This window comes from Penicillium arizonense (assembly GCF_001773325.1).
Source record: "Penicillium arizonense strain CBS 141311 chromosome Unknown PENARI_contig038, whole genome shotgun sequence".
Classification (NCBI taxonomy): Eukaryota; Fungi; Ascomycota; class Eurotiomycetes; order Eurotiales; family Aspergillaceae; genus Penicillium; species Penicillium arizonense.
The window spans coordinates 1-27,409 of NW_019173315.1; the positions used below are offsets into that span (position 1 = coordinate 1).

Here is a 27,409-nt window from a genome sequence, read left to right on the forward strand (position 1 = left end):
TTCACTGAGATGCTTTACTCCATACCCGGTCCCACCAATTCAAAAGTCCGGCTTCATGGAGCTCACGCCTGGATGATATCCGACACAATCTTTGCAGCAGCCAATGTCTCCTCATCCTTAAAATGCTTTCCTGTAAACTGCAGACAGATCGGCGCACCCTCAAACTTCTCCGGCACATACTTGACAAACTCTCTCTCATCGACCGCATTTCTAGGAAGATAGCTGGATTCTGCCTTATCAATCTTAGGGTCCTGGAATAGTCCTGTTGGAAAGACGGCAGTGGGTTGATCCAGGATGTTCCAGATGGCGGTGTAGTTCCAATACTGGGAGGTACCGAGCTCAGGAGCGACGCCCACGTACGTGGGACTGAGGATGAAATCGACCCCACGCGCTTTCATCAGAGCATGGTAGTCGGCACGGTATTTCTCGCGCTTCACGTTGTACTCCCAGTTTTGATGGATCGTCAGGGCCTCTGGGCGTGAGTAATTAAAGGCCCACTCGGTGAGGGGGTGCAGGGGCTCGCCGGAGTCGGCGACGATCTTGCGTTGGCAGGCAGCACCGTCGGGAAAGTAAAGCGTTGACTGTGTCGCGGTGAGTGACTTGGAAGGGAAAAAAAGGGCAGGTTCGGTACTTACGACGATGTCCCAGCCGAGGGCGTGATCCATCGGCTCCCAGTCCACGATCTTGATGCCGGTGGCTTGCATCTTTTCTTTGGCATATCGTAACCCACGGGTAATGGGAGGGTGAGGGTGTACAATTCCATCGTCCCACATGATTGCGACTGTAAAGTCCTTGGTTCCTTGCACACGTTTCCATGGCATTGCCACCAGGCTTGTCTCGATATCCCACGGCTCTTGGTCAATGACTGCTGACATGAAAAGATCCAGGTCCTCCACACTTGAACTTGCTAGAGGGCCAACAACGCAGCGGATAGATTCTTGGCCCTCACCCGCAAGGATGATTCCATCGTATGGATTTCTCAACGCAGTAGGGCGGAAACCATATGCTCCGTTGAATGCAGCTGGAACACGGATTGAGCCACCGATATCAGTACCAATTCCCAGAGGCGCACACTTGAATCCCATGGAAGCACCCTCTCCTCCAGATGAGCCACCGGGAGAGAGCTTTCGGTTATAGGGGTTGACCGTCATTCCAGTAATGTTGTTGTTGCAGTCGAGGTGCTAAACGCGTTCGTTCGTACTTTAGCTGGAACAGACAGGCAGACTTCTAACATACCATGAGGGACTGAGGCTGGTTTGTTCGAACATGGAAGACGGCCCCAGCTTTCTTGAGAAGCTGGACAAGCAGAGCATCTTCCGGAGCAATGTTCTTAATCCTAGAAGGCAACAGTCAGAGACGAGCTTGATGGTTTTCACCGAGAATTGCTTACCATGAAACGTATCCAGTGTGGCAGATGCGCCCCTCCAACCCAATATGCTCCTTAACACTAATTGGAACACCGTGCTTGAAGCCGCGTAAGAAATCTATCTCATGCCCTGATGACCCAAATCACTCACCAAAGGCCCCACCAACTTTCCTGTCTTCTTGTAGTATGCATCAAGCTCTTTCGCGCGAGCGATGGCCTCATCCGCCATGAACTCGGTAGCAAAGTTTAGCTGGAAGTTAAAAATATTGGTTAATTTCCGTCAAGAAATGTTCTTTGCTTGGCCGGGATTTGACTTACAAGTTGTTGTCCAATAGTTGCTCTCTTCAAGAAAGCAATAACAACTTCTTCCGCGCTGAGGGCACCTTTGCCCATCTTTGCGACGAGATCGGTTGCCGTCGATTCAGTGATGGCCAACTCATTCTCTGACAATAGCCCGCTCTTGCGACAGAAGTCTGCGACGTGGAGCTCTTCTCCGCCTGGAAGGGCACTTTCTGCAGCCACATATTGCTTTGGGATCGAGTTAGCGAGGATCTCCTTGCACTTGTTAGCTTCGATCTCCCAAGACTCGACAGCCATGGTGTATGAAAAGTAGGTGAGAATAGGATATCTTGATATGTGAAGACTAGGAAATGATGTCAAGCTACGATAGTAGCGAGTGCTGGGATATCGGACATATTAATAGGGCGATCTCACATTCATCAAGTTCTAGAGGCTATGGTCAACCGGAATTCTTCCCGAGGTATTATTCAGCTCCACCCATAGCCCCTCTGGCCACATCGGCTAAGTAAATTAAGCGGTAGAGAATTCCATGTTTCTAGCTATATAATAGCATCGTTCTCATCATTCTTAATGTCATTTCGCTAGTAGTTTTGCTACTGCATACTCCTTTCCGGCACTTCGTCAGCTATTTACCTACCAAAGGGGAATGAATAGACCAGCAGAATCGAGAGCAATTCGAAAGGATGAAGGCTGAATGGAAGGAGGTTGAATTGACGGAGGGAAAGCCGATAGAGTTCCGCACTCGACTAGCTATATGCGGTAAACCGATCCGAAAGTAAGTCCATGAAGTGATTGATGATAGGTTGTGTCTGCAATTTCATGATAAACTTCAGGTGTTTCTTGGGACCGTAAGCTAGATAGTCGTTCAACTCGTCAAAACGCTTTGGGGGAGCTATTTTGCCGTATTGCCGTATTGCCGTGTTGCCGTGGAGTTCCGCGGGTGAGGGGGATGATAAGGGTTCGTGGGGGAATGTACGTATACGCTTCGCGACTCGTCAGTTCTATCGTTATCCTCAGTCACTCGTCAGCTTAAATCATCTTCCGTAAACTAGTCCGAAGTAATGAGGACAACACGATAGCCTTTATTGTCCGGATATCATATCCGGAGTACAGGACTACGTCGACCGCAAGCGGTCTATAAGTGTACAATTATACGATCTTCCCTAGATATCCGATCGAGGGATTTATATCCTGGGGTATCCGAACTAGTGAACTCTAATCTCCAATCGCCAACATGCGCTCTATCTACGCCTAGAACATTTCTCGGATCAGGATACCAGTTAAGTAACTTAACATCCGGATAGGACCCGAAAACTCTCCTGAAATCGCAGATTCCTGCTCTCATACTAGCCTCCCAGTCTAGGAGGGACTTTGACTTGGAGGAAGGCTGCTGCATATCGGCCGAGTATAAGATTCTACAACTTGAAGCTATATAGAGGTTGAGAATCTTGGCAAGTCTAAAAACATTTCAACACCGTACTTTCTTACAATATCCATTTTCTCACCAAAATGGGTCTCAGCTCTCGCATTGACGGAGATGCCGTTCCTGGTACCGTACACTTAGTCGACGTCGATGGGACCTCGCATGCAATGCACTCAAAGGGTCACCAAGATATTATTCTCGTACCCGCTCCTTCGAAAAATCCTGACGACCCTCTGAATTGGACGCCTGGAAGGAAAGCCTTGAGCACTTTCTGCAATTTCACGTAAATATACCTTAGCCGATCCTTTACGTTCTCTTGCTGAAAAGTCTCAAGATATGTCATGACAATTGGGATCTCCACCGCAACCATCTACTCTGTGATTGTTCCCATCTCCGATGCCACAGGCGTCCCCGTGGGAACATTGAACTCCGGAACAGGCTACGTATGGAGTCCTTTGCAGTCTTTCTCATCGTTCATGCCAGCTCTGATTTTGTGAACTACTCTGCCAGATGCTGACTGCAGTTACAGATGTTTCTCTTGCTAGGATGGGGTCTTCTTATCTGGCAGCCCCTAGCTCTTGTATACGGAAAACGAATTGTCTACCTAGTCTCCCTTCTGGCCACAGTGGTAAGTCTAGCAGGCTTCCGCCCACATATGAGTATTCACAGACTGACATCTCGGGTAATAGGGAATTCTACTATGGGCTCCGCACACCACGACTAGCAGTCAATGGCTGGCCAACAAAATCATCCAGGGATTCTTCGCAGCCCCAATCGAGGCGCTCTGTGAGATCTCCATTGCAGACATATACTTTAGCCATGAGAGAGGCACGTATATGGGTGCATATTCACTCTTCTTATTTGGTAGCAACTTCATTGCTCCAATCATTGCAGGGTTTATCGATGATGGTCAGGGTTGGCAATGGGTCCTTTATTGGTCTGCCATCATTCCCGGTATTGGCTTCATAATCTGTTTTTTCTTTATGGAGGAGACCAATTTTTATGGCCGCGGCACAGAACTAGATACAGCAGCCGGCGGGAGCACTGATGCGGTGACAAACCCACCGATTAGTTTACACAGCGACTCGAAGAACATGGAGCTGAACTCGGATTCCGAGGCCCCTTCCCTCGGTCAAGCTTATACTATGAAGACATATTGGCAGAAGCTGGCTTTGATAGATCGTCAACCCAACCGCCCCAAAAACATCTTCCTCATGATGTATCGACCGATTCTCCTGTTGCGATTTCCGGTGCTTCTGTTCTCCGGCTTCCAATATGGTCTGACTCTCGTCATGTTCAACATCATGAATGCTACCGCCTCTTCGATCCTCGGAAGCTCGCCTTACAACTTCAGCGCGTCCATGGTAGGATTGTGCTACTTTGCTCCCTTGATCGGTGCCTTCATTGGAGCTTCTTACACTGGCTGGTTTGGAGATAAAATCGGGCTCTGGTTCGCCCGACGCAACAAGGGCATTCGAGAGCCCGAACACAAGCTTTGGCTTTTCAATGTCTCTCTCATCCTGGTGCCATCTGCCCTGATCCTTTGGGGCGTGGGCGCATATCACCATGTCCATTGGTTTGGCTTGCTATTCGGCATGGGTATGCTCGGATCTACGAATGCCATCGGGGCGACGACAGCCATCAATTATGCCGTCGACTCATATAAAGACCTCAGCGGCGAGGGTATGGTGACGGTGATCTTGATCAGAAACACCATGAGCTTTGCAATTGGATATGGTATTACACCATGGATGGCGAATACAGGTCTTCAGAACACGTTCATAGCTGCAGCCTTTATCGGTCTGGGTTTCACGGCTACTTTCTTCATCATGATAAAGTGGGGCCGGCACTTCCGACTTTCTTCAAGGGAGGCATATTGGAAGTACGTCGAGACCAGTGTTTTCGCTGGTCACTAAAGATTCGGTAGGTCAGGCGAGCGAATTGAGGAGTTTACAGGATGGCTTCATGTTCTTAATTTTAGGCGGTCGTAGAAACACTAAACAATTAAATGTCTGCAAGGTTTAGCTGAATCGAACAAACATTGACTCGGAAATAAGAAGCGAAATGCCAGACGCCCCATTTTCCCAGCAAGTCGAACACACCGATTCGATCAAGTCATTTTGATATAAAAGAGGTAACGCTGTCGAATCTGGGCCGCATCGTACAAGATGTATTCGTTGTACTGGAGAAAGGCTTAGCGTCAGTGCGCGTAGGGATTGTCACATCCCGCATCTTGACCCTCCAGGTCCTGGTACAATGGCAGGGCGGCGACCATGGCAATGCACTCCAGGCTGCATCCTGGAGTGGTCACGAAAACGTGGTGCATGTGCTGTTGGATCAAGGTGCTGATGTCAACCTCGAGGGTGGTCACTTTGGCAATGCACTCCAGGCTGCATCCTGGAGAGGTCATAGAAAAATAGTGCAACGGCTGCTAGATCAAAATGCCGACGCTAACATCCAGGCTGGACGTTGCGGCAACGCGCTCCAGGCCGCATCACCAGGGGGGCCACAAGAAGGTGGTGCAGATGCTGCTAGATCAAGGCGCTTCCGACAACGCCCAAGGAGGACGTTACTGCCATATTCGAAAACAGATTCCCCCGCATATACTCGCAGGTTGTTTCCCGAACCCTATCCTGAAACACGCTAGTCCTAATCTAGTTACTTCTCCTACAACCCCTGCCAAGCTGTATTGTATCGCTTGAACAGTAATAAATGACTCTTTGTTATGATACAGTAAGACTTTATGGAGCATCGTAGAATGTTCTCTGCAAACAGCTCAAACAGTGAAAAAGGTCTGGCAACATAGCAAGATCGCTGCCACCTGTCCTCCCTCCATCATGTACGCAGCCTTCGTCCACACTCGTTTAATACACACCACGCTCATTTCATACGCATTTGGAAGGCTGCGTTGGTTACTGGAGCACAGTAATCACCTGGTAGGAAATCATGCTTCTTCATTCCCATAGTTTATCTTTCCGTTTGCCATTTTCACCCGTTACCAGTATCTGGCGAAAGCTGGCGTCCCCATATAAGCTGACATGAGCCTCTCAAGCGTCGAGACTTATATTAGAGATGATTCAGATCCCGTACCATGCCGATCACATCTCTCAGCCCGAAGAGCTCGAAATATAGGAACAGAACTCGCAGTATGCCCCGACCCCCGGATTATTTGGCAGCCCTTACGACCCGGAATCCCCCTGCAGCCCCTCCCTTTCCTATGTGCTTAGGAATGGTGATGAGACTGCAAGCCAATCACGACCAGATGCTATCACACTCCTTCAGTTATCTAAGTGGGAATTATAGCTATTCTAGGTCAAATTTCTTAAAGAATTGTATAAGAATAGTGAAGAAATTGAGTAATTTGTATTGTATCAGCTATTTATAGAGCCCCCTAGCGCTTCCTAAGGCGATTAGACTAGGAATCCTCGTCCTAGGATGCCTATAAAGCTATTCCCGACCCCTAAGATATAGCTATGCTTGCCGGCGATGCCTACTAGGTCTCTCCACGCCCACGGCCACCTTTCTAAGAAGCTTGTTAAACTTCCTAGGCCGTAGATAAAGCTATTCCTACCCCGTTATCTCCCTACGATACCTATTATGTCCCTCCACGTCCTCTACCGCGTCCTCTACCACGTCCACAGCCCCGTCCACCTTCCTATGAAGCTTATTAAGCTTCCTAGGCCGTAGATAAAGCTATTCCTACCTCGTTATCTCCCTACGATACCTATTATGTCCCTCCACGTCCTCTACCGCGTCCTCTACCACGTCTACCTTCCTAAGATAGTATAAGCTCGAAGCCGGAGGGGTCTCGCTAGATAGAGGTATCTTAGGTGCTTACTTAGGTGCTTACTCCGCCGCCGATAAAGTTCCTAACGCCTAAAGGGCGTCCTTGCCGGCGTACTTAGAGAGGATCCTAGAGTAGGAGTAACGGGTTAATAGGAGGTGCAAATATACTATATAAATGCTAGTGTTAATAAAAAAACTTAGACTTAAAGCTCTTCTCCTCTTCTTCGTACTATATAATAAGATAAATATATAGAAACCCTGCCGTATTCTTCGAGTTATAGGTGTATAATAGAGGAATTAGTGGCTTATCTTTAGCTTCCGGTAGGAAGCGGTTATAGATATTCTTTGTATACTTAATAGCCTTAGCCGAAATTCGTCTAATAACTAGCCTAAATAGCTACTTCTAGCGAGTATTAGTAGACCTCCTAATCTTATTATTCTTATTCGTATCGGTGACCTTCTTAAATTGAAGCTTTATAGTATTCTTAAAGGTGCGGAGGATAACTAGTAGATTATTAGTTAAGACTTAAAGGTCCTACTTAAGTAGCTAGTGAGCTCCTTCGGTCTAAGATATCGAGATTTTATTAAGATAAAGGTATTCGGCGGTGTATTTATAAAGGAAATACTCGGGGTAGTTATCTAGCTATTCACTCCGTAGGTAATTAAGTAAAGGCCTAAAAATCGGCTCTTTATAGTATTCTTAAAGCTATCTCTATCTCTCCTATCTCTCTTCCGTAGTGATAGCGTAGACGATACGTATCTACCGCTTTAGTATTATCTTCTACGCTTTATCGACTATTTCTCGAAGCTCTCGGTCTCTATCTACCTTCGTCCGACGCTATAAAGAAGCCGAAGAAGGGTTTACTAGATCTTTAGCCTCTTGTCGAGCTTTTGCGAGCTACAGATACAGGTCATATGTTCTTACCCACTGCCCCACTACAATTTGACCCGGCAACCAACCCACCATTTATTTTTCTTCCTACACCTCCCCTATTGCTCCAAGCGCAACTTACTGCTATACAAAGGTCAGCTATTATATCTGCTCACGAGTGTGGTGTCTCACAGGTGAAATTAGCTAATGATTTCGGCTGTTCTCGCAAGACAATCTACAATACGCTAAAACGCTAATTAGAAGGCGAAAAGCTAGAGAATCGTGAAAAGACCGCCGTCCTTCGAAGCTAGACTCTCGAGCTACTACATGCCTCTATTTATAAGCGCGTCGGCACCCGTTTTAGACCTATAAATAGCTTAGTGCTGCGACACCCGGTTATCCGGCTCGGTCTACTATATAGCGAGTTTTAAGGCAATTCGGACTTAGAAAACGGCGTTCGAAAAGGAAGATACCAATTAAGCCCTCTCTCATAAGGAAACGGCTAAGATTTGCGCGAAAATAGCGGCATGAAAGCTTTCAATCGTGGATCTTCTCGGACGAGTGTTTGGTGTAGCGAACCTCGAACTTTGGACCACAATAGTGCTTCCGTACGGACTCTAAGGGTCTTCGCCGCGATCTTATAAATACGAAAGTACACGTTAAAGATATTTCACAAATGGGTTAGGCCGGAATCTAGATAGGATGTCGAATAGATTTAATAATTATAGAACGGGACGAAGAATCGCGGTCGGGAAGGGGTTATACTACAAATTCATATATTTTGACGCTCAAAAAGGGTCTGATACTAATCTACACCCCTAATTTAGTATTTTAGCAAGATAACACGACGATTTATCTAGTAGAGGACACGAAAGAGTGGTTTAAAACTCACAGAGTATATATCGAGGATTAGCCCGCGTACTTACCCGATTTTAACCTAATTAAACTAGTATAGCGCTAGTTAAAAGTGAAGCTTTTTGCGATATTTCTAGAGCTTATTAGCTAAGGAAGGTCGGAGGCAGACTAGAAATATTTTAAAAAATGCCTAGTAGAAGCTTAGAAGGTATTAGATCAGTCAAAGATAGATTCGCTAATATTGAGCATAGGAAGACGTTTGTAGGCAGTGAGGAAGGCTAAGGGGTATTACACTAAATATTAAGCGAATTTTCGAAAGTGCTATTATTAAGCAACCCTAAAATTTAATTATAATATTATAGACCATAGCTATAGCTTTTTCCTAAAATTAATAGCTAAAATAAAATTAGTAAGGACCTACAAAAATATAGAAGGATATAGGAATATACCCCTTTCTTTAGAAATCTTATAATCTCTACTCTCTTCCCTTACTTACTCCTTAGATATCTAGCTATCTTAAGATATTTCTATATTATTAATATACTATAATACTATACTTTGCTTATAGCCTTTAAGTTAATAGTATAAGGATACTTAAGAATAGTTCTATAACGTTAATATATAACTTTTAGTGCACTATCTACACTCGAAGTAACCTAGTAGTAGTGGTTCTAAATCTCTAAATAGCGGGACGAATCCTACTTAATCTTACTCTTTCTCCTAAAATTAGTTTATAGCTACTAGTCTACCTAGTCGTTATATAATATTCTATTATAGAGAATAAACGCCTTCTTTTAGTTAGATCTAATGTGTATAAAAGAGGAGGGGACTAGAAGAGGGATATTTAGTTAGAGAAAGTTAGGGTTAAAGGCGTCGAGTATATATTAACTACTAGATAGAGTAGCTAGGTAGTTTAATAGTGTAAGAAAGCTAAGATTATCTATTTTACTATTATAAAGAGAGGATACGAAGTTAGACTACTAGCTTTATAATATAATAAATTAGCTTAGTAGTAAATATTAAAGGTAGGATAGAATAGGAGAATAGAGATACCTACTAAGTAATAATATCTATTAATAGTAGGGAGTAAATCTACTAAATATGATATATTAATTTAAAAAAGAAATATAATATATAGAAGCTATTTATTAGTTAAATAACTCTACCTTTATATAGGTCTAACCTAACAACCTAGTAATAACCTAGAAAACCCAGAAAAAACCTAATTCCTACCCTAACTTCTACCTTAGATCCTTAAAAATTTTATCCTACCCTACTAGAAAGAGAGACTCTAGGATTAAAATAGCCTTACTAGCTACCTACCCTTCTTTAATTAGTCTTTTAAGTAGAGTAACCTATTTAGTTAAATTAAATAGATATTTTCTATATATAATATTAACTACTTATAGTAAAATAATAAATTTTTTAAATAATCCTACTAAGTCTAGGATTATACACTAAGTATTTTATAAAGTAAATATATATTTCTATAACTTTAGACAAATGTTTTCCTAAAACCACTAAAATACACTATATTACCTTAAATATAATATCTTAATAGGTAATTAATTATAAGCTAGATCTACTCTTTAAGATTATAGCGCTATTCCTCAAAATTTCGAAAGGTTTATACTAGGAAAGCAAAGTGTTTCAGGGTATAAACTAGAACAGATATAAAAAATAGTAAATTATTTTAATGACCGAGCAGCTTTATGATCAAAATTATGCAAAAACTAGGTCGAGTTAGGTCTATATTAGGTTTTACTAGGGCCCTAGTATTAGGTCCGGGTTAGGTCCGGGTTAGGGGACTTAGGGTTAGGGTTAGGGTTAGGCTAGGTTAGGTTTTGGGTCGGAGCCTTCGACCCAAATTGGATTATGCGGAAGTTTAAAGAGATCTGTACATGAATCCTGAGGACTCCGTTACAACCTGGCTCTTCTCTCAAGCTGCGAATCCCCTACTAAATACAAACTTCCCACACTTGATTTTATAAGTGTACAAACTGTGAGCGACAAAGCTCTCCCCTTTCTTAAGCTCAATATAGGCCTCTGGAAAGCCAGATTTCTCAAACGGCTCCTTGGTTACGTCGTTCTTAGCCACAAAGGTGGTCTTGACCTCGGCGGCGATACCATCCTCGGCTTGGTAGAAATTCACCAATTTAAAGGTTTCCACGAGCTGTTCGGCGGTGACGTCCATCAGACGAAGAAGCTGCGTCTTATTGTAGGTAAAACCCCCGGAGGAAATCTCGAGAGAATCGTCGTAGTAATGTTCCGCGATGTCACGGACCTTGCCCAGGTTTACTTGCGTCAGGTAATTCTCGTAGGCTGCTTGGTCCATTTTGGCTGGAGTTGTTAGCTAGAACTTCTCATGATTGGATTGGTGTTCATTTACTAGGACTTGTGTGGTAGACTGGTATTGAGCAGCAGGCTAGTCAAAGTTCAAGGTAAAAGGTGTGATTGAGCGTAACTCAACTTAGAGAAACTAACTTGAGAGTTGATTCTATTGAAGTGGGATCGGACTGGGGCCTTATATTAGAGGATCGGCTTATCCTAAGGTTCGTGGCTACCATGGAGGATCTTAGCCAATCTACAATCTATCTGAGTTGGACACAAGACTGATGATTTTCCAAAGAACACTATCATCGGTCACAGTGTGAGTTTCTGTCAAGAACCTCACCGATAATGCCTATGAAAATACTCGCTCAGAACTTCTTGTCTTGGATGGTTGACCAATGCCTCCATGTCATTGGTCAAAATTAGAGACCTACATGACGAAACAATTTCGGATTGGGAAGTTTCTAACGAGTATGAGGGTGCGTAAGATAGCATGCTAGATACGCCCCAGGCTTTGTCCGGTCGACATAACCGTGAGTCAGCGCTCAACCATTTCCCTTGCGAATAAAGAGACGCATTTAGATCAAATATCAATTTTGGTACTTTTAGACACCCTCTCGAGATACTTTACTTGCCTCTGTTTCAATAGCTTGACTTCATCTTCCACAAAAAAATCCACAATCTCGCAAAATGGCACCCGAAAAGGTTTCATTCCAAACATCTGACAACGTCACGATTCGCGGGTGGTTCTTTCAACCATGCCCGTCACCATCTACACCCTTGCCCTGTCTTGTGATGTGCCACGGCTTTTCCGCCGTGAAGGAGATGGACCTAAACACATTTGCCGAGTACTTCACCTCCAATTTACTAATGAGCTGTCTCGTATTTGACCACCGGGGCTTTGGCGAGAGCAACGCAAAGCAAGGACAGCCGCGGTTGGAGATCATCCCCTCCCAGCAGACTAGCGATATCTCTGATGCAATCACGTATGCACAATCTCGCCCAGACGTTCAAGCCGACAAAATCGGCATTTGGGGCAGCTCCTTCAGTGGTGGCCATGCGCTTTGGGTGGGAGCTACAGACAAGCGGGTTAAAGCCGTGTTGTCCCAAGTCCCTTGCGTGGATGGCTATAGTAATTTCCAGAGACTGATTCGCCCGGACTTTGTGGGAAGTATGAACGTTCTTTTTCAAAAAGGTAGGGAATTTACAATAATGCCGAATGGACTTTGTAGTTTAAGCTCACTCAAAATTTCTAGACCGATTGGATCGCGCTTCTGGGAAAGCTCCTGCAATGTTGCCAGTCATCGATTCCAACCCTCAGAATCCATCTGCGTTACCCACGCCAGGTAGCTATCATTTCTTTTCTAGCTGGGCTGGAAAGTCCGATTGGCAAAACCAAGTTACTCTGAAAAGGTATATGCCCTTTGTTTTTTCATTATCGTGGGAATTGGAGCCGAAGAAAATACTGACTATTTATAGCGTCGAAGCGCTCCGGGAGTATTGTCCATCGGCTCATATTCATCGCATTGCGCCGGTACCGTTATTGATGACAGTGGCCGTTAATGACGTCCTCTCGCCCACTGATTTAGCTCTAGAAGCCTTTTCACGCGCATTGGAGCCCAAGACCCTTCAGATGCTTCCAGGCGGACATTTCGATGCGTATTCTGGTCCAAACTTTGATCGGAATGCAGCATTCCAGGCACAGTTTCTGAAAGATCACCTTATTTGACCATAGCAGTAATCAGTTTAGCTTGAAAATAACTCATTGAGGATTCATATATAGTGTTTCCAACCGGACCGATGTACATAGTCATTGCTTTAAATTGATTATTTTCATAGAATGGCGTAAAATAAAGGCGTAACAGCAAATACTGAAAACAGAAAAGAATACCAGAATTGAGCTCTTGTTAAAGGCCTGCGATCTGAATTTATTGTTACATAAAATTATCGAAGGATATTTTGAGCAGACATCGAGTAAAGAAAGACCCCCAAACGCGAATCGATAAAAGAAATAGCTACCACCATAAACTTGTCACCAAGAGGCCCTCAGACACCACCCGTTGCATCTTCTGTCACCAGAGCCACTTGTGGCTCTCTGTACGACTTTCGGGAATGAGCGAACCAATTGATCAAGCTAACAACACAAACTCCAGCCACGACAGCAATTGCATAATTCATGGTCACAGCTGTGACAGGAAGATAAAGAGGGAAGAAAAGCCATACTGTGATGAAAATGGTCCACACAATGGCAATGATATTCAAGACCACCCCAAAGCGCCCAAGGTTGAAATAACGCTTCTTGGGAAGGTTCTTTCTGGCTCCGATGAACGCGATAATGGGGACAACGTAGGACAACATAATGCAAATAATGCCAGCACCGAGGATTGCATTGATCGCAGTTGTTGAGCCGAGCTGGATCGCGCCGAGAGCGACCGTAGCAGAGAAACCAAACAGGATAGCAGGGACGGACAATTCATTCCCGCCACTTATTTTTGAGAACAAGCAAGGGAATGGTGTGCCATTTTCCCTTGCTAGAGACCACCAAATCCTGCTGAATGTTGTAAGGACGGTGACTGCGGACATGATCATCGAGACGATAAGGAGTAGGGACGATATTATGGTTAATGGCAATGAGGCCATTGAATCAAGAAAGAGCTGGATGATAGGCTGGCCACCCACTGGGTTGTAGAGAGCTTCTTGGTCAACAATTGAGAATAGATACGCCAAGACCATTGGGATAGCAGCGACGAAGCTGAGTAAAGTGCTGATTACCATGACTTTGGGAACCTGCTTTTTGGGCTCAGGCATTTCCTCAGACATATGTGCTGCTGAATCGAATGCATTCACCGCAGTCACACCCGGTAGAAGCCCAATGAAAAATACCACACCCTTGGAATCCCAGCCCGTCAGGTTGATGATATCCACGAACACTGCTCTGGCGCTTTGCTTGGGGGTTGCTCGGACAAGGATAGCGACGAAGATAAAGATAGCTCCTATGTTGGTGTACAAGACCATGGTCTTCAGGAGATGCGGATACCATCGAAATAGTGGGATGTTGATTACCAATGCGATAGAAGCGCACGCGATGAAAAGCAAGTAGAAGTGCCAGGCTTGGGTCACAAAGGCTGAGTCGCAGGCTTGGACGAGAGCCCAGGTGAGTTGTGAGGTTAGGAGGCACGACGAGGCACACCAGAAGAGCCAGCCAGCAGAAGTTAGCCAACCGCAGAGATAGCTCATTGGTCGTGCGAACTTCTTCGGGGACAAGACTGCAGTCCAGTAGATTTGACCTGCGTTGGATCAGTCTCACGCCCTCAAGAATTAATCGAATGCAAGACTTACCCGATGCATGGGGATATACTGCCGAAATCTCAGCCAAAGAAAGGCAGATGCAGAGATTCATCAGCGCCGAGAAGATGTACCCGAAGAAGAACACAGGGCTTCCTCCGACACCCACACTGGCGGAGAGGTAAGAGCCGATGGATAGAGGTGTGCAAGTGACCGAAAAGGCTAGTCCCAGTGTGCTCCACAGGTTGAAGGGTCGTTGATGCAGCTCCTCCACAAACCCCACATCCATTGCAAAGTCGGAATTGGCTTGAGTACTGGACTCAATGGCTGGTTTTTTGTTTGAGCTTGCCATGTTGATTCCCTGTACTCGATATAGGGGTTCAAAGGGGAATAGGCACAGCAGGCTCTAGAAGTGCGGCTCGAATGCGAACCGTCCGCTCAGGGCTTTCCTGTATCTTATATAAAGTCACCACTGGATATCCCTGTCATAGCCATATCATGGTCTCCCGAGTCCGTAGTTTGTCGGTTTGTTATCATCGAGATGGTAGGTTCCAGCCACAGTCTCCCCGCCTTTACTTGTGAATCAGAAATGGAAGTTCGGAGCGATGATTTCGCCCGCCTTATCAGCCTAGGGCCAGACTCAATAACATCCATTAATTGAGGGTAGGGTTCTTCGCCTCGGCACTTCGGAGGGTGGATCTCCTGGTCCCACCAGCCAACGACAGCCGCCAATCGAATTCCCAGCTCTCGATTTCCGGATTCGAACACCACGAGGCGTAACAGCTCCTAGAGAAAGGAATCCCTGGTCTACAAGGATGGAAATAGATGAAAGGCAGCGGTCTTGTTGATGGCAATCCTCTCTGTGATGCATGAAGAAAGGAAAGAGTTAAGAATACAGTTCGAAGGGAAGAACCCCCCGGGCTCATCACGTGATTATCCGTAGTTCGTTCCTCCTCTGATTAATCCCTGTCATTAATGAGTTAAACCTTCTTATCCCAGCTGTTCTTTTAGAGCTGTCCGATCATTATCTATCTTTCATCCATCCTGCCAGCTAGTTGCTATCAATTGGAGCAAATCATACCGCATATACCCTGGAGGGAGAACTGTGATTGCATCAAGTTTAATCTAATTAAGCATCTGGAGCAGAAGGACTTGGGGCCCAAGATACAACTAAAGTCAAACCCGAAAGATTTAACATAATGAAGCCAGTGTAGTCTTCAATGCTTTATAGACAAATTATAACGTTAGATATAGAATAACACATGCTAGAACCAGCTTAGAGAAACCACATATCTTCATTTCGCTACCAGGAAGATAAAAACAACCGGTTACTTGAAACGCGATATATAGATAAATCCAATCGTATTGTAAAAGATATAACACTAAGGCCTCCAACTGAGACGCATATCATACACACACCATTCCCCCATTTGCACAAACCGTGCTACCAGTCGTCCACCTGCTCTGCTCCTCACTTAAAAAGGCAACAATAAGCGCAATATCCTCCACCGTGCCAATCCGCGGTGCTGCAGGAGTTTCCACAGCCTTCTTCGCTTTCCATTCATCGCGCACCGCCTTGTCTGTCTGCTGCCACATATCGGTATCCACCGGACCGGGATTCACGCAGTTCACCGTAGCACCATACTTATGGCCCAGCTCAACGGCGAGCACTTTAGTGACTCCCTCCAAAGCTGCCTTGGAAGCAGTGTAGGCAGTCGCCTGCGCGCTCCCCACACGCGCCATGACACTGGACAGGTTGACGATACGGGGAGCGTCGCCGAAGAAAGGCATCGCCGCCTTGACAAGGAACGTGGGCATGCGGACATTGATGGTCATGTGGCGATCGAAGTCAGACTCGGTCAAGTTGTCGAGGAAAATGTCGTCGCCGATCCCGGCGTTGTTGATTATGATGTGAACTTTGCCCCATGCTTCGACGAGGGCCGCCACGATCTTGCGGGGTGATTCGATGTTTTGAGAGCTTGCTTGGAGAGCGATTGCTTTTGTTCCGAGCTTTTCGATCTCAGCCACAACATCCTCGGCGACATTGGCGGACTTTCTCGTATGTGATGAGGACGTTGGCGCCGCGTTTGGCAAGCTCTAACGCTATACCTTTGCCGATGCCTCGCGAGCCGCCCGTGACAATGGCATTGCGTCCAGTGAGACTCTTGGACATATTGAATTGTGGAAATTAGAGATGAGGGAGTTAAGTAGGAGGGGTTCCTGCTACGATGATGAACAAATTGTAGTGTCGGTTGATGTGGGACAAAGCAGATGATGGTTTTTGAAACCACAGATATATACCTGACAATCGGTTGTTATTCCCCGGATACCAAAATACCTCGATAGATAAAGCTTGAAGGTTATCTGTGATGTTCCGCGTTAATGTAATTCAATGATCCCCCGCGCTGCATGATGAGGCAGTTCCAAGCGACGAAAAGATCTCCACTCACCTCAGCTTGTGAAAACTTGGGAAGTTGAGAGCGAGCTTGCATCCTGAATCGCAAATGGCAAGCCGAATCATTCAGTGCCTGTAATCTTTTGCCACATTTACTCTCGATAGCTCTTATCAACTGTGGACATCGGGTAAAATAAACGGGGCGCTTGTGGTGGAAAGAAAGTCTGGAGCGAATTCATCAACTATATATTGAGAATCTGATGTTCTGTCTTCATTGAAACAAAAGGAAAAGAGAGATTCTAAATACAGATATCCTCTCCCACTACCTCCAACTTTTCAATCTCGCATTGTCACTATGGCCCAAACAGTTGTTGAATCTACCGTGAGCGAAAAGCACGATGTTTCCCCGGCATCTCCCAAGAAAAGCATTCCAGCTTTGTCGCCGCAAGTGGCGGAGTTGATGAAGAAAGAAAGCGAGTATATTGTTGGTGGCTTTACACCACTCCCAGCGTACATTACAGGTGGCCAGGGGTCAATGCTTCGGGTAGGTTCAATGAGTGTCAACATTACCTTGACACATTGGAATAAATACTTATATTGAATTTGAATCCAGAGTATCGATGGAAAGGAATACATTGACTTCATTGCAATGTTCAGTGCCGGGAGTCTGGGACAGTGCCATCCTAAATTAGTTGAAGCTGTTACTTCGACTGCTCAAACTTGTAAGAAACACGGTTCCTGAACTGGATTGTTTTATCAAGAGCCAATTTTCTGACATGCATGATATTCTCTGCAAAAAGCTACGATTGTCAACACTTCCTTGCGTGTGGCCAGCTGGCCCACATTTGCTGAAATGATGTGCTGTAGGTTTGGATATGACAAGATCAACGCCGCCGTCACTGGATCAGAGGCAGCGGATACCGCGGTGAAGATTGCACGGAAATGGGGTCAACAGGTGAAGGGCATTTCAGCACACAAAATGCTCGTTCTTGGCGTCGGAGACAACTACCATGGTCTATTATCCGGAATTTGGCCCATTATGAACCCAGATGTGGAAAGAGATGGTAAGTTTGGAGAGAATTAGCATTAGAACCTTCGACCAAGTATGCGGTCTAACAAATGATCCATTCTTATAGCATATGGAGTCTTTGACGACAAGCTCACCAATGTACATCCGGTCAAAAAGACGATCCTGCGGTACGGCCACATCGAGGACATGGAAGAATGTTTGGCAGAGCACCATGGTAATGTTGCTGCTATCATCATGGAGTGTATTCATGGCCATTTGCCGTAGGTGCTGACCTTATATAATTGTGATAAGCCAATAGAGTCTCGCTAACTTTCAATTAAGAACCTTCGAGCAAGACAAACAATACGCCCGTGCAGTTGCTCTACTGTGCAAGAAATACAACATCCTCTTCATCTCCGATGAAATCCGCATGGGCGCAGGTAAAACAGGGCGCTTCCTGTGCTCCGAATGGCTGGGTGAAGACATCAAGCCGGATATGATCACAATCGGCAAAAGCATCACGGGAGGAGCCTATCCGGCTGCCTTCGTCCTAGGCAACAATGAAACCATGTCCCTCGTCAAGCCCTACCAGTGTGCAGGTACTTTCGCGCAGACACCCATGGCCATCGCCTGTACCACAACCGCCTTGAAAATCATCGATGAAGAAGGTCTGGTAACACGGGCGGCGAAGATCCAAGACCAATTCCTTGAATATACCAAAGACTGGGTGCAGAAGTTTGCGTTCGTTGAGTTTGTTACCGCTCGCGGAGCGGATTTCAATATCACGCTCAAGTTGGATTATCACAACCCTCTTGTTACGGCAAGACGCTTTGCTGCTTTGGCCATGCACAAGGGGTTGGTCACATATCCGTTGGAGGGGCGTATTCGGATGTCGATTGCGATGACCATCCCTGACGAGGCTTTGCAGAGAGGCTTTGAGATCCTACGAGAGACTGCCGAGGAGATTGAGCAGTATGAGGAGATTGCGGGTGGTGTTCATGAAACCGAGTAAGCCTCTTGGAGTTCTGTCACTTATGATGGGATTAGTCGAAGATTATGTTTGGACAGGTGAGATTTTTTGGTCAATATGCTAGTTCTTTTCCATTGTTATTAGAATCGGATGCGTACGTTTCGGATCAATCCATGTACTCGTATTCATATTCAAACCAAAAGAATATCAAGGCCCAATTCATCCATGACCTGGGTCCAATGAAAAAAAGGATCTACTGGATGCGACTCTTTTTGTCGTCTTTGGACTTCTAGTAATACCTCCTTTGCCGCGGAGTAGTTTCCTATCTTCCTGGGCCAGTCCAGATCAAAAAAGGCGATAGTGGTCTTGCAAACTTCCGGGTCCGTAGCTTCAGCCGCTATAATGAAGATGGGCCAGGAAATATAAGGCCCTTGTAATTCATGGTCATGGGAGAGGATGCCTTGGATGTACGGAAACGCAGCTGTCACGATCCACTGCACATCTGCAACAGAGGTGTGTAGAACTTGTCTCTCAAAATAGATCTCACAGGCATAATAGAACAAATATCGAACGCACATCCGAGCGTACGCATCGGGTGCATCTGACGAATAGTGATGGAAGAATTCAGGATTTGAAGAGGTAATCTGGAACCCAAGAGCTTCAATGTCCTCTTGGGATGCCAGAGTGCCTTTCTGGACCAATATATTTGTCCAAATTATACACTCAAAGACATTAAGGGGTAACCCGAACATGCGTTCTAGCTGATATGAATCATGCAGCACCGGGACCTTGAGCCTGAACCTGTCGGTTGTGCTGTATTTGAGCGACAAAAAAGAGTCATGCACGGAAGGAGTAGCTTTTCCTTTACCCGAGAAGCCAAGGACCTCCAGTAAAAGAATTAGCTCAATTAATATGGAAGCATTGGGGTCTTGAGATGGTAACTCCAGCTCTTGTGACCTGATCCACAACCTTCCGGCGTGTAGATGCATTTGCCAGCTTTCGCGGGAGTCTGGCAAAGGACGGAACACGTCAATTAAGCTACTCATGGTGATCGCTGCGAGAACCGCTAGGCCTTGATGAGCCTCTTGTGCACAGAAGCAAAGGCTGAGAAGATTCAATGTCTTGGAATAGTAAGCCTCTCCCAGCTTAGTATATTCGCCACTGTCCTGGACCATTCGGGCTTTACTGAATGCAGATGCAGTAATAACCGACCAGAAGACCGCACTATTCGCGGGACTCATCCGGTCCGGGTTCGTCGACTCGATCATAGGGGTGATTATAGTGACGTAAGGGTTTTCCGTTGCGAACGGGATCATCAACCGGCTAAGGTATCGTTTCCAGTGATGGAGTAGTTCACACAGCTTGAGAGAAGAGTCGACATCTGACTGGGTGGAGACAGCAACCGGAGAATGCCAGGATATTGCTGTCTGGCTGGGGGTGAGATAATCTGTGCTGACTAGACCAGTAGATGGGTTGGATAGCGGGGATAGATGGCCCGGGGCACTGGATAGGGTATCATGGAGAGCCCTAACATCATCAGCCCCGGGCTGCGTAAAGGTGAAATCGTCATCCCCGGTGTATAAGGGGTCATCCGGTGTTGGAGCAGCTGCCACGGCAGTTGCAAATAACGGAGAATTGGAATGTGGGGTTGCAGTTGACTGGGGCTCCAGCCGAAATACCCCGAATGGACCCTGCTGCAGTGGACGTGCATGATCGTGTTGTTCGCTGTTCACTTTGATTTCGTGTAAAACCATATCTAGCTCCTCCTCGTTGTAGGACGGCAGGCTCACGTTGAACATGGTCCGCGAGGGGATGTGGCGGCGTTTGGGCTGACTAGGGGTATTCTCGTCGCCATCGTTGTCTCTACGTGAAAATAGATCTCTAGATCCCCATTGTGATGCCGCTTGTCTTCGACAAAGCTGTTCTGGCGTGATAGTAAGCCAGGTGAGACGGACGTCGAAACCCTCGCATTCGCGGTTGGCATTGATGCATTTGAAACATTGTGGTTTAGTTTCATCGCATCGAATGCTTCGTTGTCGGCAGGTCCAGCATCCGTTGAACGATTTATTTGCTTTTTTTAAGGGCGTCCGTAATTCCACGTCGCAATTCTCCGGCATGATGCTAGGGTCGATAAGGGTTGGCATTACGGACTCAGACTTGGCCCGTGATCATCGAGCTCAACAAGGAGCTTTCCAGTGCAGCATTTTGGTCTCTAGGAAGCAAGGTAGTTCCTTGCCTGGCCCGAGGGGTAAATAGGTTGACTCAGATTTCTCTTATCGCGGAGTTGTTCATTATCTCCGGATGTCGGCTACCTCCGGAACAGCACATTTACGTAATGCAAAGGTTCCTCTCAATTGGAAGATGACGATTACTACTCAGAATGTGAAGATTGAACTTGTTCTCATATCAACTTTTTTGCAAGGAATCTTCGGAGGTATGCATAGTATGCTCATTTATGAAATCAACTGACAAATTCGGAGGATGGATATGGATACAATTCAAGTGGGTGAGGCAGTAGAACCCGAGAGTGGACCACGGTTACCTAGTGCCTCTCTTCGCTCTGAATTGCCTAATTCTGATTTGGAGCCTACAGTCCATTCCATAGTCGTGATTTATCACTCTCAATATTGCTTAACGAAGGACTGGTGGTTCTATGGCTTCTGTCTGATATCGCCCCAGATAGTCCTACCAAAACATCTATTATAAAATTCACACCGATCTCCGACTCCTTGTAGGTTGCAGACAAAGAGAAACAACGGCATCATAACGCTAAAAATGTCGGGTATCTTTAAGTAAGTGGGCATTTCCTCCAGCCCCGAGCATACTCCAGTGAAGTAGCTGTTCTCTAACTTTGCTATAGCCTCAAAGGCAGAGTTGCCATCGTCACTGGCTCATCATCTGGCCTTGGCCGAGCAATTGCTTTGACACTGGCTTCAGTAGGGGCGAGTGTTGTGTGCAGCGACATCACGCCCGACTTGCGGCCTGGTGGATATGAAAAAGACAATGTGTCAACGCATGAGGTAATCGCTAGGACGGGAAAGGCCACCTTCAAGAAAGCAGATGCCAGTGCAGCAGAGGATATGGAGGCACTCGTCGAAGCAGCAGTGGCCACATATGGTCGCCTCGATATGTATGTTTGAGTACTTTGCCTGCAGCGATCCTTCCTAAATTATACCCAAAGCATGGTCAACAATGCAGGAGTCTTTTGTGGGCAACACAAGATTGCGGAAGAGTCAGTTGATGCATTTGATAAGACAATGGTAGGGCAACTGGACATTTCCTTCAAATATGACAGAGAAGCTTACTTATACAGGGAGTCAATTCCCGTGGTGTCTTTCTTGGAATGAAGTATGCCATTGCGCAGATGATGAAGCAGGACCCTCTGCCCTCTGGAGACCGAGGTTGGATAGTCAACATCTCATCGATCGGTGGCTTGGTGGGGCTTTCAATGGAACGTATGGAGTTCTTTTCTCCGTGAGAACAATCAGAAACGACCATGAGTTGCTAACCAAATCTCAGCCTCCTACTGTGCCAGCAAAGCTGCAGTTGTGGGATTGACTCGTCAAGCAGCATTTGACTACGCCCCTGATAAGATCCACATCAATGCTGTCTGTCCTGGGTTTATCGAAACTGCCATGGTTCGCTCTGCCATGGAGGATGAGACACTTAATAAAGAGATCCGCGGTGCTACTCCATGGCCACGCTTGGGCTTGCCAGAGGATATTGGCAAAGCCGTGCTTTTCCTGAGTGGTGATGGTGCGAGTTGGATTACAGGCGCCATCTTGAATGTTGATGGTGGGTACATTTCACAGTGATAGAAAAGTAAAAAATGGGTATTGTATCCATTGTCCATATATACTTCATATATTCCACATTGCGATTTCACTATCAAGTATGCATTGTGAGAAGCTCAGGATAATTCTGAATGAGCCATAGCAATCCTGGAACATCTGAATTAATAGGTCGACATAAACACGCCCGATTCGTGTCTTTTGCGGATGCTTCTTTTTCAAGGCACGAAACATGAAGGTGTGAGAAACGATGTGTCTATCATCCCATTGTATGTCTCACTCCATAGCGACACGATCTGGTCTAGCACATCGAGAGCTGATGGTCCGACTTGCTCATTGGTCAGCCATAGAGGCGAAACTAGGTCGTCTACAGTCAAATTGCAGGGAAGTATTGCGTGAAATTTAAAGGATGTCGAATACTAAGTCTATGGTGAAATAGTGTAAAACAAGTGAGATAATAGCTAGGGATCTTACAAACCCCCTAAATTACCTGCTACCCCGCCTAAATTTAATAGGTAAATAAAATTGAAGTGTTTTAACTCGTCTTACGTCCTGAAGTTATTCGCAACCACTAGCCTGGTTTCCCGCACCATATTAGAACATCTCTGATTTCTGTCGCGAATTTCTCGATAACTTGTAGACTAGGTGAGTTGTAATAAAAATAGGGAATAATTTAGATACACTTTTATAGCTTGTCAAAATTTCAGACTAATTGGATATCATTAGACCTCTCTAATGTGACGCATGACAGATTGGACCACTTAGGAAATTTGCCTAGTAGCTGAATCGGGAAGGCGGTGATTGCATGGGTCCGAGATGATCCCTATAGCCGTGTCACAGGACCCCCCACCCTCGCGGGTAGGGGGTGTCCCTCAGCCATAATGCAATTAACAGCCATAATGCAAATTTTCAATTTCTTCAAGTTCTAGCTCATTTTCCGGGCGTATAAGGTCTAGGATCCATGAAATAAAGCCCATCAATAGCCTCATTAGCCAATAATGTATCATCCTCCTCATTTTCAGCTGACTCCTCCAATTCCTTAGCCGCCAAATCGGCCCCATAGTGAAGGAAAAACCATAACCTGCAGTCTACTAGACTGCAGGTAGACTGCAGGTACCCCCGTCGGATAGGGCCTCTCCTTATTCCACATTACGTGTCATGCAAATATGCTTCCCGACAGTGTAAAAGGCAAACGGCTTCCACTTAATCTCCCACACTCTCCCGATCGGCCCTCGAGCTTTGATATCTCCACTATATTTCTCCGAGGGCTTGGGCCCCTTCTACCAATCTTTGCTCCTTAACGGATCGCCTGAGTTATCCTATAATTACTTCAATTGCATCCACGTGCTGGTACGGTCATAAGAATACGTAAAGGCAGCCTTGCAATTCGTCTGTAGAATGCATGTTCACCAGTGTCAAATCAACCTCCACGGACGTTTATCTCCGCAACATGGGCTATAAAATGTGAGGATTGTCCAATCTCGGGACGACGATTCCTGTCCATCCCCGGTTCATTCAACAACGAGGACTGGCAGTTGAAACACCTTTGTCTCGTTGCTGTTCGCCATGGATCGTGTCGTGACCCTCGTTTCTGCTGCGTTGACAGCATCCACTCTCTTCGCCAACTTGGTCAGTGCATCAGGCCAAAATGGCACCATCCCGATGCAACTCAGACTGGCTTATGCCGGATCAACCGGCATGGTTGTCAGTTGGAACACCTACTCGCAATTGTCGCACCCGACTGTCCGTTACGGTCGTGACCCCGAGCACCTGAACCGTGTTGCTTCTTCCGACGTCTCCGTTACCTACCCTACGTCCACAACCTACAACAACCATGTTTCTATCGCGCATTTGGAGCCCAACACTCTTTACTACTATCAGCCGTATGATAGCAACTCATCAGTTCCCTACACCTTCAAGACCAGTCGTCACGCAGGCGACAAGACTCCCTACTCGATCGCTGTTGCCGTCGATATGGGTCTCATGGGCCCTCGGGGTTTGACCACAACAGTAGGCGCTGGAGCCGGCCACCCTCTTGGTCCTCATGACAACAACACTATGCAATCCTTGCAGGCACAGGGCGCTGATACCGACTTCCTGTGGCATCGTAAGTTTTTCCTAAGTGAGCTATGCGATGGGATACGTCTACTCACGTGGTTTCCATATAGCGGGTGACATTGCCTACGCGGACTACTGGTTGAAGGAGGAAATCCAGGGCTTCCTCCCTAACACCACAATCGGGGATGGTGCCAAGGTCTACGAGTCTCTTCTTAACCAATACTATGATGAAGTTTCGGCGATCTCTGCTCGTAAGCCGTACATGGTTGGACCTGGTAACCACGAGGCTAACTGTATGGGATCTCGTTTGCGACCCGTTTTTTCCACTACTAGCAACTGACGGATTTCCAACAGGTGACAATGGTGGTACCACTGACAAGGCGCACAACATCACCTACGACGTGTCTATTTGCATGCCTGGTCAGACCAACTTCACGGGCTTCCGCAACCACTTCCGCATGCCCAGTGCCCAATCCGGTGGTCTCGAAAACTTCTGGTACTCCTTCGATCATGGCATGGTGCACTATGTCACTCTAGATACTGAGACCGACCTTGGCCATGGACTTATTGCCCCTGATGAGCCCGGTGGTCCTGAAGCTGAGAACAGCGGTCCTTTCGCCGTCCGTGATGCTCAGCTGAACTGGCTTAAAAAGGACTTGGCTTCTGTTGACCGGAAGAAGACGCCCTGGATCGTGGTTGGTATGTTTTCTAAGCGCTTCTCTTATGACCTGCTCGTGATCTTTCCTCCTTTTGAGCTACTATGAATACTAACGATATTCCCATTCCAGCTGGTCACCGTCCCTGGTACGTCAGTGCCGCGAACCGGAGTAGCACTATCTGCGAAGAGTGCCGGGAGGTTTTCGAACCGCTCCTCCTCGATTACAATGTTGACCTGGTCCTCTCCGGTCACACCCATGTCTACGAGCGCAACGCGCCTATTGCAAACTTTAACGTCGACCCCAAGGAGCTCAACAACCCCAGCGCGCCATGGTATATCACCAACGGTGCTGCGGGTCATTACGATGGTCTCGACCCCTTGGTCCGTCCTCTTCAGAACTATGCCCGCTACGCAACGGATTCTATCTATGGCTGGAGTAGACTGACCTTCCACAACTGCTCGCACCTGACCCATGAGTTCGTGGCCAGTGCCAATGGTACTGTTTTGGACACGGCGACGCTTTTCAAGGATCGCAAGTGCTGAATAGGTATTTCGCGGACTTAAAGTTCCAATAGCTGCTGGTTGTTTTAGCTAGAGAAATGTTGGCGGCTACCTATGTAGTTACAAAGTTTGGTCTGGATTGGAGAAAATCGCCGTTCGTTACTTAAAAAATAACGCTAAATAGAACGTCAGAAGGTTCTCTTCAAAATTGGAATGAAACTGGGGGTCACATGATCCTCAGTTCCCAGCCACTATGCTCAGAATATCATAACTTGCGGCCATTTTTAGAAGCCCGTTTGCCGTCTACTACCTTATTATAGTATTTTGATACTTTATAAAGTATCAAAGGGCTTAATTTCAAGATAAAGGGCCAAAAAGAGAATTCATCTACTGGTTTCCCTTTGCCTCTTCATAGGCGGCACGGTTTCGTTCCACCATCGTTCCCCTTTCTTCCGCCGACTTCGGGTCAGCCTCTGGCTTTGTCGGTAGAATTCCAGCCGCGGGATGAAAGTGTCCTTCCTAGCTTGTCACCGTTATACCATTCACATCGCGAAAGTCTACTTTTTACACGAGCTCGACTAGTATGATATCTAGAAACGTATTGATCTGTTCCGGACTAAGTCCGCGGGCATTAAGGACTTCGTAGTTACCGGAGATAGTACGTAGGATACTATCCTTGCCGAGATAGTTAAATCCTCCGCCTATAGGATCACACTTCATATGTTTCACGAACTTAGGCACGACCTAGAAGTCATGATATTAGCTTCGTGCTTCGTGTGCCAAGATATCTGGCGTTACCGTGATAGGAGGTGGCTGAGGTGCAGGCTATACCTGTAGGTCTATCAGGTGTGCTTACTCTGCAACTCATGTTGGAATATGAGATCAAGTGCTTGGGTGATTGACAGACCAGAGTTAGATGAACGTCAAAACTATCAGCATGCCCTAGAGGACCCTTAGTAAGTGCCAAGAAGCGGGGCCGCCAAGTGGGGTCTGCGTCCAAGGCAACACCAGTCGCATGGTGATCGACAGGTTGAAGCAGTGACATTCACTCAAATTGCGCCAATGTCACCAAAAGAAAACATGACGAAGCAGAACCCGGACCATCTCCAAATCACCATCACGGACATCTTAACAATCATTTTCAGGGGCGGGGGCCGGGGGCCGGGAGCGGGGGCTGAGGGATCACCCATGAAATTAAATTAGACTGTAGAGCTAATGGGTGGCATCCAGAAAGAGCGCCCGGATTCTTCTGCTCAAGTTGTGAAACAGAGGGTTCTTCTTTGGGTTTAATGGGGATTGTGCACTCCTGAAGTGAGTCACGCCGGTAATGGCAAATATCGCGAGGCCGATTGAACGTCCACTCTAGTAAATATTCCCGGATCGAGTAGTGGGGGCGAAGATCGGTTGACTCTATATCCACGGAACTGATTTTGGCCCCCGGTCTAGCTAACATAAACTAGGACAGATGTTCACACAGCATTTATGCTTCGGTTTCAGCCCGCGATGTACTCTAGGTAACATGTCAGGAAGTGTATACACTAATGCTCTTCGGCTGACTTTCCTGGAATTAACCGAGCAGTACCAAGCGCAAGAAGACAAGTCAAAATTGGGGCAGGACGCATTGATTGTGTATGCAACCATTGCTAGAGGCCATAGGAAGAAGATGCAAGGATGATGAATTCATCTAGCTAGGCCGGGGTTATTTAACCCCTAAGGTCTGATCTATCAAAGAAACAAAGAAGGATCTAGACAAAGCATCTAGACAAACCTAGATGCGGCGGCATTGGTATCAGCCAATCAACCATTCAAC

At 46.4% G+C, this 27,409-nt stretch overlaps 11 protein-coding genes across 11 annotated transcripts; 5 read left to right on the forward strand and 6 right to left on the reverse strand.

The window, feature by feature from the left end:
* Positions 1 to 68: 68 nt before the first annotated feature.
* On the reverse strand, positions 69 to 1,963 carry PENARI_c038G07466 (uncharacterized protein; the record flags this gene model as incomplete). The annotated part of the gene is made up of 6 exons (XM_022636989.1): positions 69 to 581; positions 636 to 1,181; positions 1,237 to 1,336; positions 1,391 to 1,464; positions 1,518 to 1,616; positions 1,685 to 1,963. Coding segments are annotated over 6 exons (1,611 nt in total), but the record flags the coding sequence as incomplete, so codon positions are not given.
* Positions 1,964 to 3,175: 1,212 nt separating this feature from the next.
* Positions 3,176 to 5,005, forward strand: PENARI_c038G04108 (uncharacterized protein; the record flags this gene model as incomplete). Its single annotated transcript, XM_022636973.1, has 4 exons — positions 3,176 to 3,372; positions 3,424 to 3,532; positions 3,619 to 3,717; positions 3,779 to 5,005. The coding sequence occupies 4 exons, from the start codon at positions 3,176 to 3,178 to the stop codon at positions 5,003 to 5,005; spliced, it is 1,632 nt and encodes a 543-aa protein (XP_022483184.1).
* A 5,396-nt stretch (positions 5,006 to 10,401) lies between these two features.
* On the reverse strand, positions 10,402 to 10,936 carry PENARI_c038G03968 (uncharacterized protein; the record flags this gene model as incomplete). The annotated part of the gene is made up of 2 exons (XM_022636971.1): positions 10,402 to 10,409; positions 10,603 to 10,936. The coding sequence occupies 2 exons, from the start codon at positions 10,934 to 10,936 to the stop codon at positions 10,402 to 10,404; spliced, it is 342 nt and encodes a 113-aa protein (XP_022483149.1).
* A 686-nt stretch (positions 10,937 to 11,622) lies between these two features.
* PENARI_c038G02398 (alpha/beta hydrolase) lies at positions 11,623 to 12,661 on the forward strand (the record flags this gene model as incomplete). The annotated part of the gene is made up of 3 exons (XM_022636964.1): positions 11,623 to 12,103; positions 12,189 to 12,345; positions 12,412 to 12,661. 3 exons carry the CDS (start codon positions 11,623 to 11,625, stop codon positions 12,659 to 12,661), a joined length of 888 nt encoding a protein of 295 aa, XP_022483191.1.
* Positions 12,662 to 12,978: 317 nt separating this feature from the next.
* On the reverse strand, positions 12,979 to 14,569 carry PENARI_c038G12491 (uncharacterized protein; the record flags this gene model as incomplete). Its single annotated transcript, XM_022637013.1, has 2 exons — positions 12,979 to 14,219; positions 14,272 to 14,569. 2 exons carry the CDS (start codon positions 14,567 to 14,569, stop codon positions 12,979 to 12,981), a joined length of 1,539 nt encoding a protein of 512 aa, XP_022483170.1.
* Positions 14,570 to 15,434: 865 nt separating this feature from the next.
* On the reverse strand, positions 15,435 to 16,390 carry PENARI_c038G08498 (SDR family NAD(P)-dependent oxidoreductase; the record flags this gene model as incomplete). Its single annotated transcript, XM_022636992.1, has 3 exons — positions 15,435 to 15,440; positions 15,658 to 16,227; positions 16,271 to 16,390. The coding sequence occupies 3 exons, from the start codon at positions 16,388 to 16,390 to the stop codon at positions 15,435 to 15,437; spliced, it is 696 nt and encodes a 231-aa protein (XP_022483152.1).
* A 577-nt stretch (positions 16,391 to 16,967) lies between these two features.
* PENARI_c038G09160 (putative acetylornithine aminotransferase) lies at positions 16,968 to 18,633 on the forward strand (the record flags this gene model as incomplete). Its single annotated transcript, XM_022637000.1, has 5 exons — positions 16,968 to 17,156; positions 17,226 to 17,334; positions 17,413 to 17,676; positions 17,749 to 17,902; positions 17,964 to 18,633. The coding sequence occupies 5 exons, from the start codon at positions 16,968 to 16,970 to the stop codon at positions 18,631 to 18,633; spliced, it is 1,386 nt and encodes a 461-aa protein (XP_022483137.1).
* A 78-nt stretch (positions 18,634 to 18,711) lies between these two features.
* PENARI_c038G01744 (Zn(II)2Cys6 transcription factor) lies at positions 18,712 to 20,735 on the reverse strand (the record flags this gene model as incomplete). Its single annotated transcript, XM_022636960.1, has 2 exons — positions 18,712 to 18,717; positions 18,891 to 20,735. 2 exons carry the CDS (start codon positions 20,733 to 20,735, stop codon positions 18,712 to 18,714), a joined length of 1,851 nt encoding a protein of 616 aa, XP_022483138.1.
* A 631-nt stretch (positions 20,736 to 21,366) lies between these two features.
* PENARI_c038G00592 (SDR family NAD(P)-dependent oxidoreductase) lies at positions 21,367 to 22,406 on the forward strand (the record flags this gene model as incomplete). The annotated part of the gene is made up of 5 exons (XM_022636955.1): positions 21,367 to 21,383; positions 21,452 to 21,721; positions 21,773 to 21,851; positions 21,905 to 22,046; positions 22,111 to 22,406. 5 exons carry the CDS (start codon positions 21,367 to 21,369, stop codon positions 22,404 to 22,406), a joined length of 804 nt encoding a protein of 267 aa, XP_022483139.1.
* Positions 22,407 to 23,948: 1,542 nt separating this feature from the next.
* On the forward strand, positions 23,949 to 25,641 carry PENARI_c038G06904 (purple acid phosphatase family protein; the record flags this gene model as incomplete). The annotated part of the gene is made up of 4 exons (XM_022636985.1): positions 23,949 to 24,489; positions 24,551 to 24,733; positions 24,795 to 25,139; positions 25,229 to 25,641. 4 exons carry the CDS (start codon positions 23,949 to 23,951, stop codon positions 25,639 to 25,641), a joined length of 1,482 nt encoding a protein of 493 aa, XP_022483177.1.
* Positions 25,642 to 26,163: 522 nt separating this feature from the next.
* On the reverse strand, positions 26,164 to 26,467 carry PENARI_c038G07504 (uncharacterized protein; the record flags this gene model as incomplete). Its single annotated transcript, XM_022636990.1, has 2 exons — positions 26,164 to 26,343; positions 26,456 to 26,467. The coding sequence occupies 2 exons, from the start codon at positions 26,465 to 26,467 to the stop codon at positions 26,164 to 26,166; spliced, it is 192 nt and encodes a 63-aa protein (XP_022483178.1).
* Positions 26,468 to 27,409: the final 942 nt, after the last annotated feature.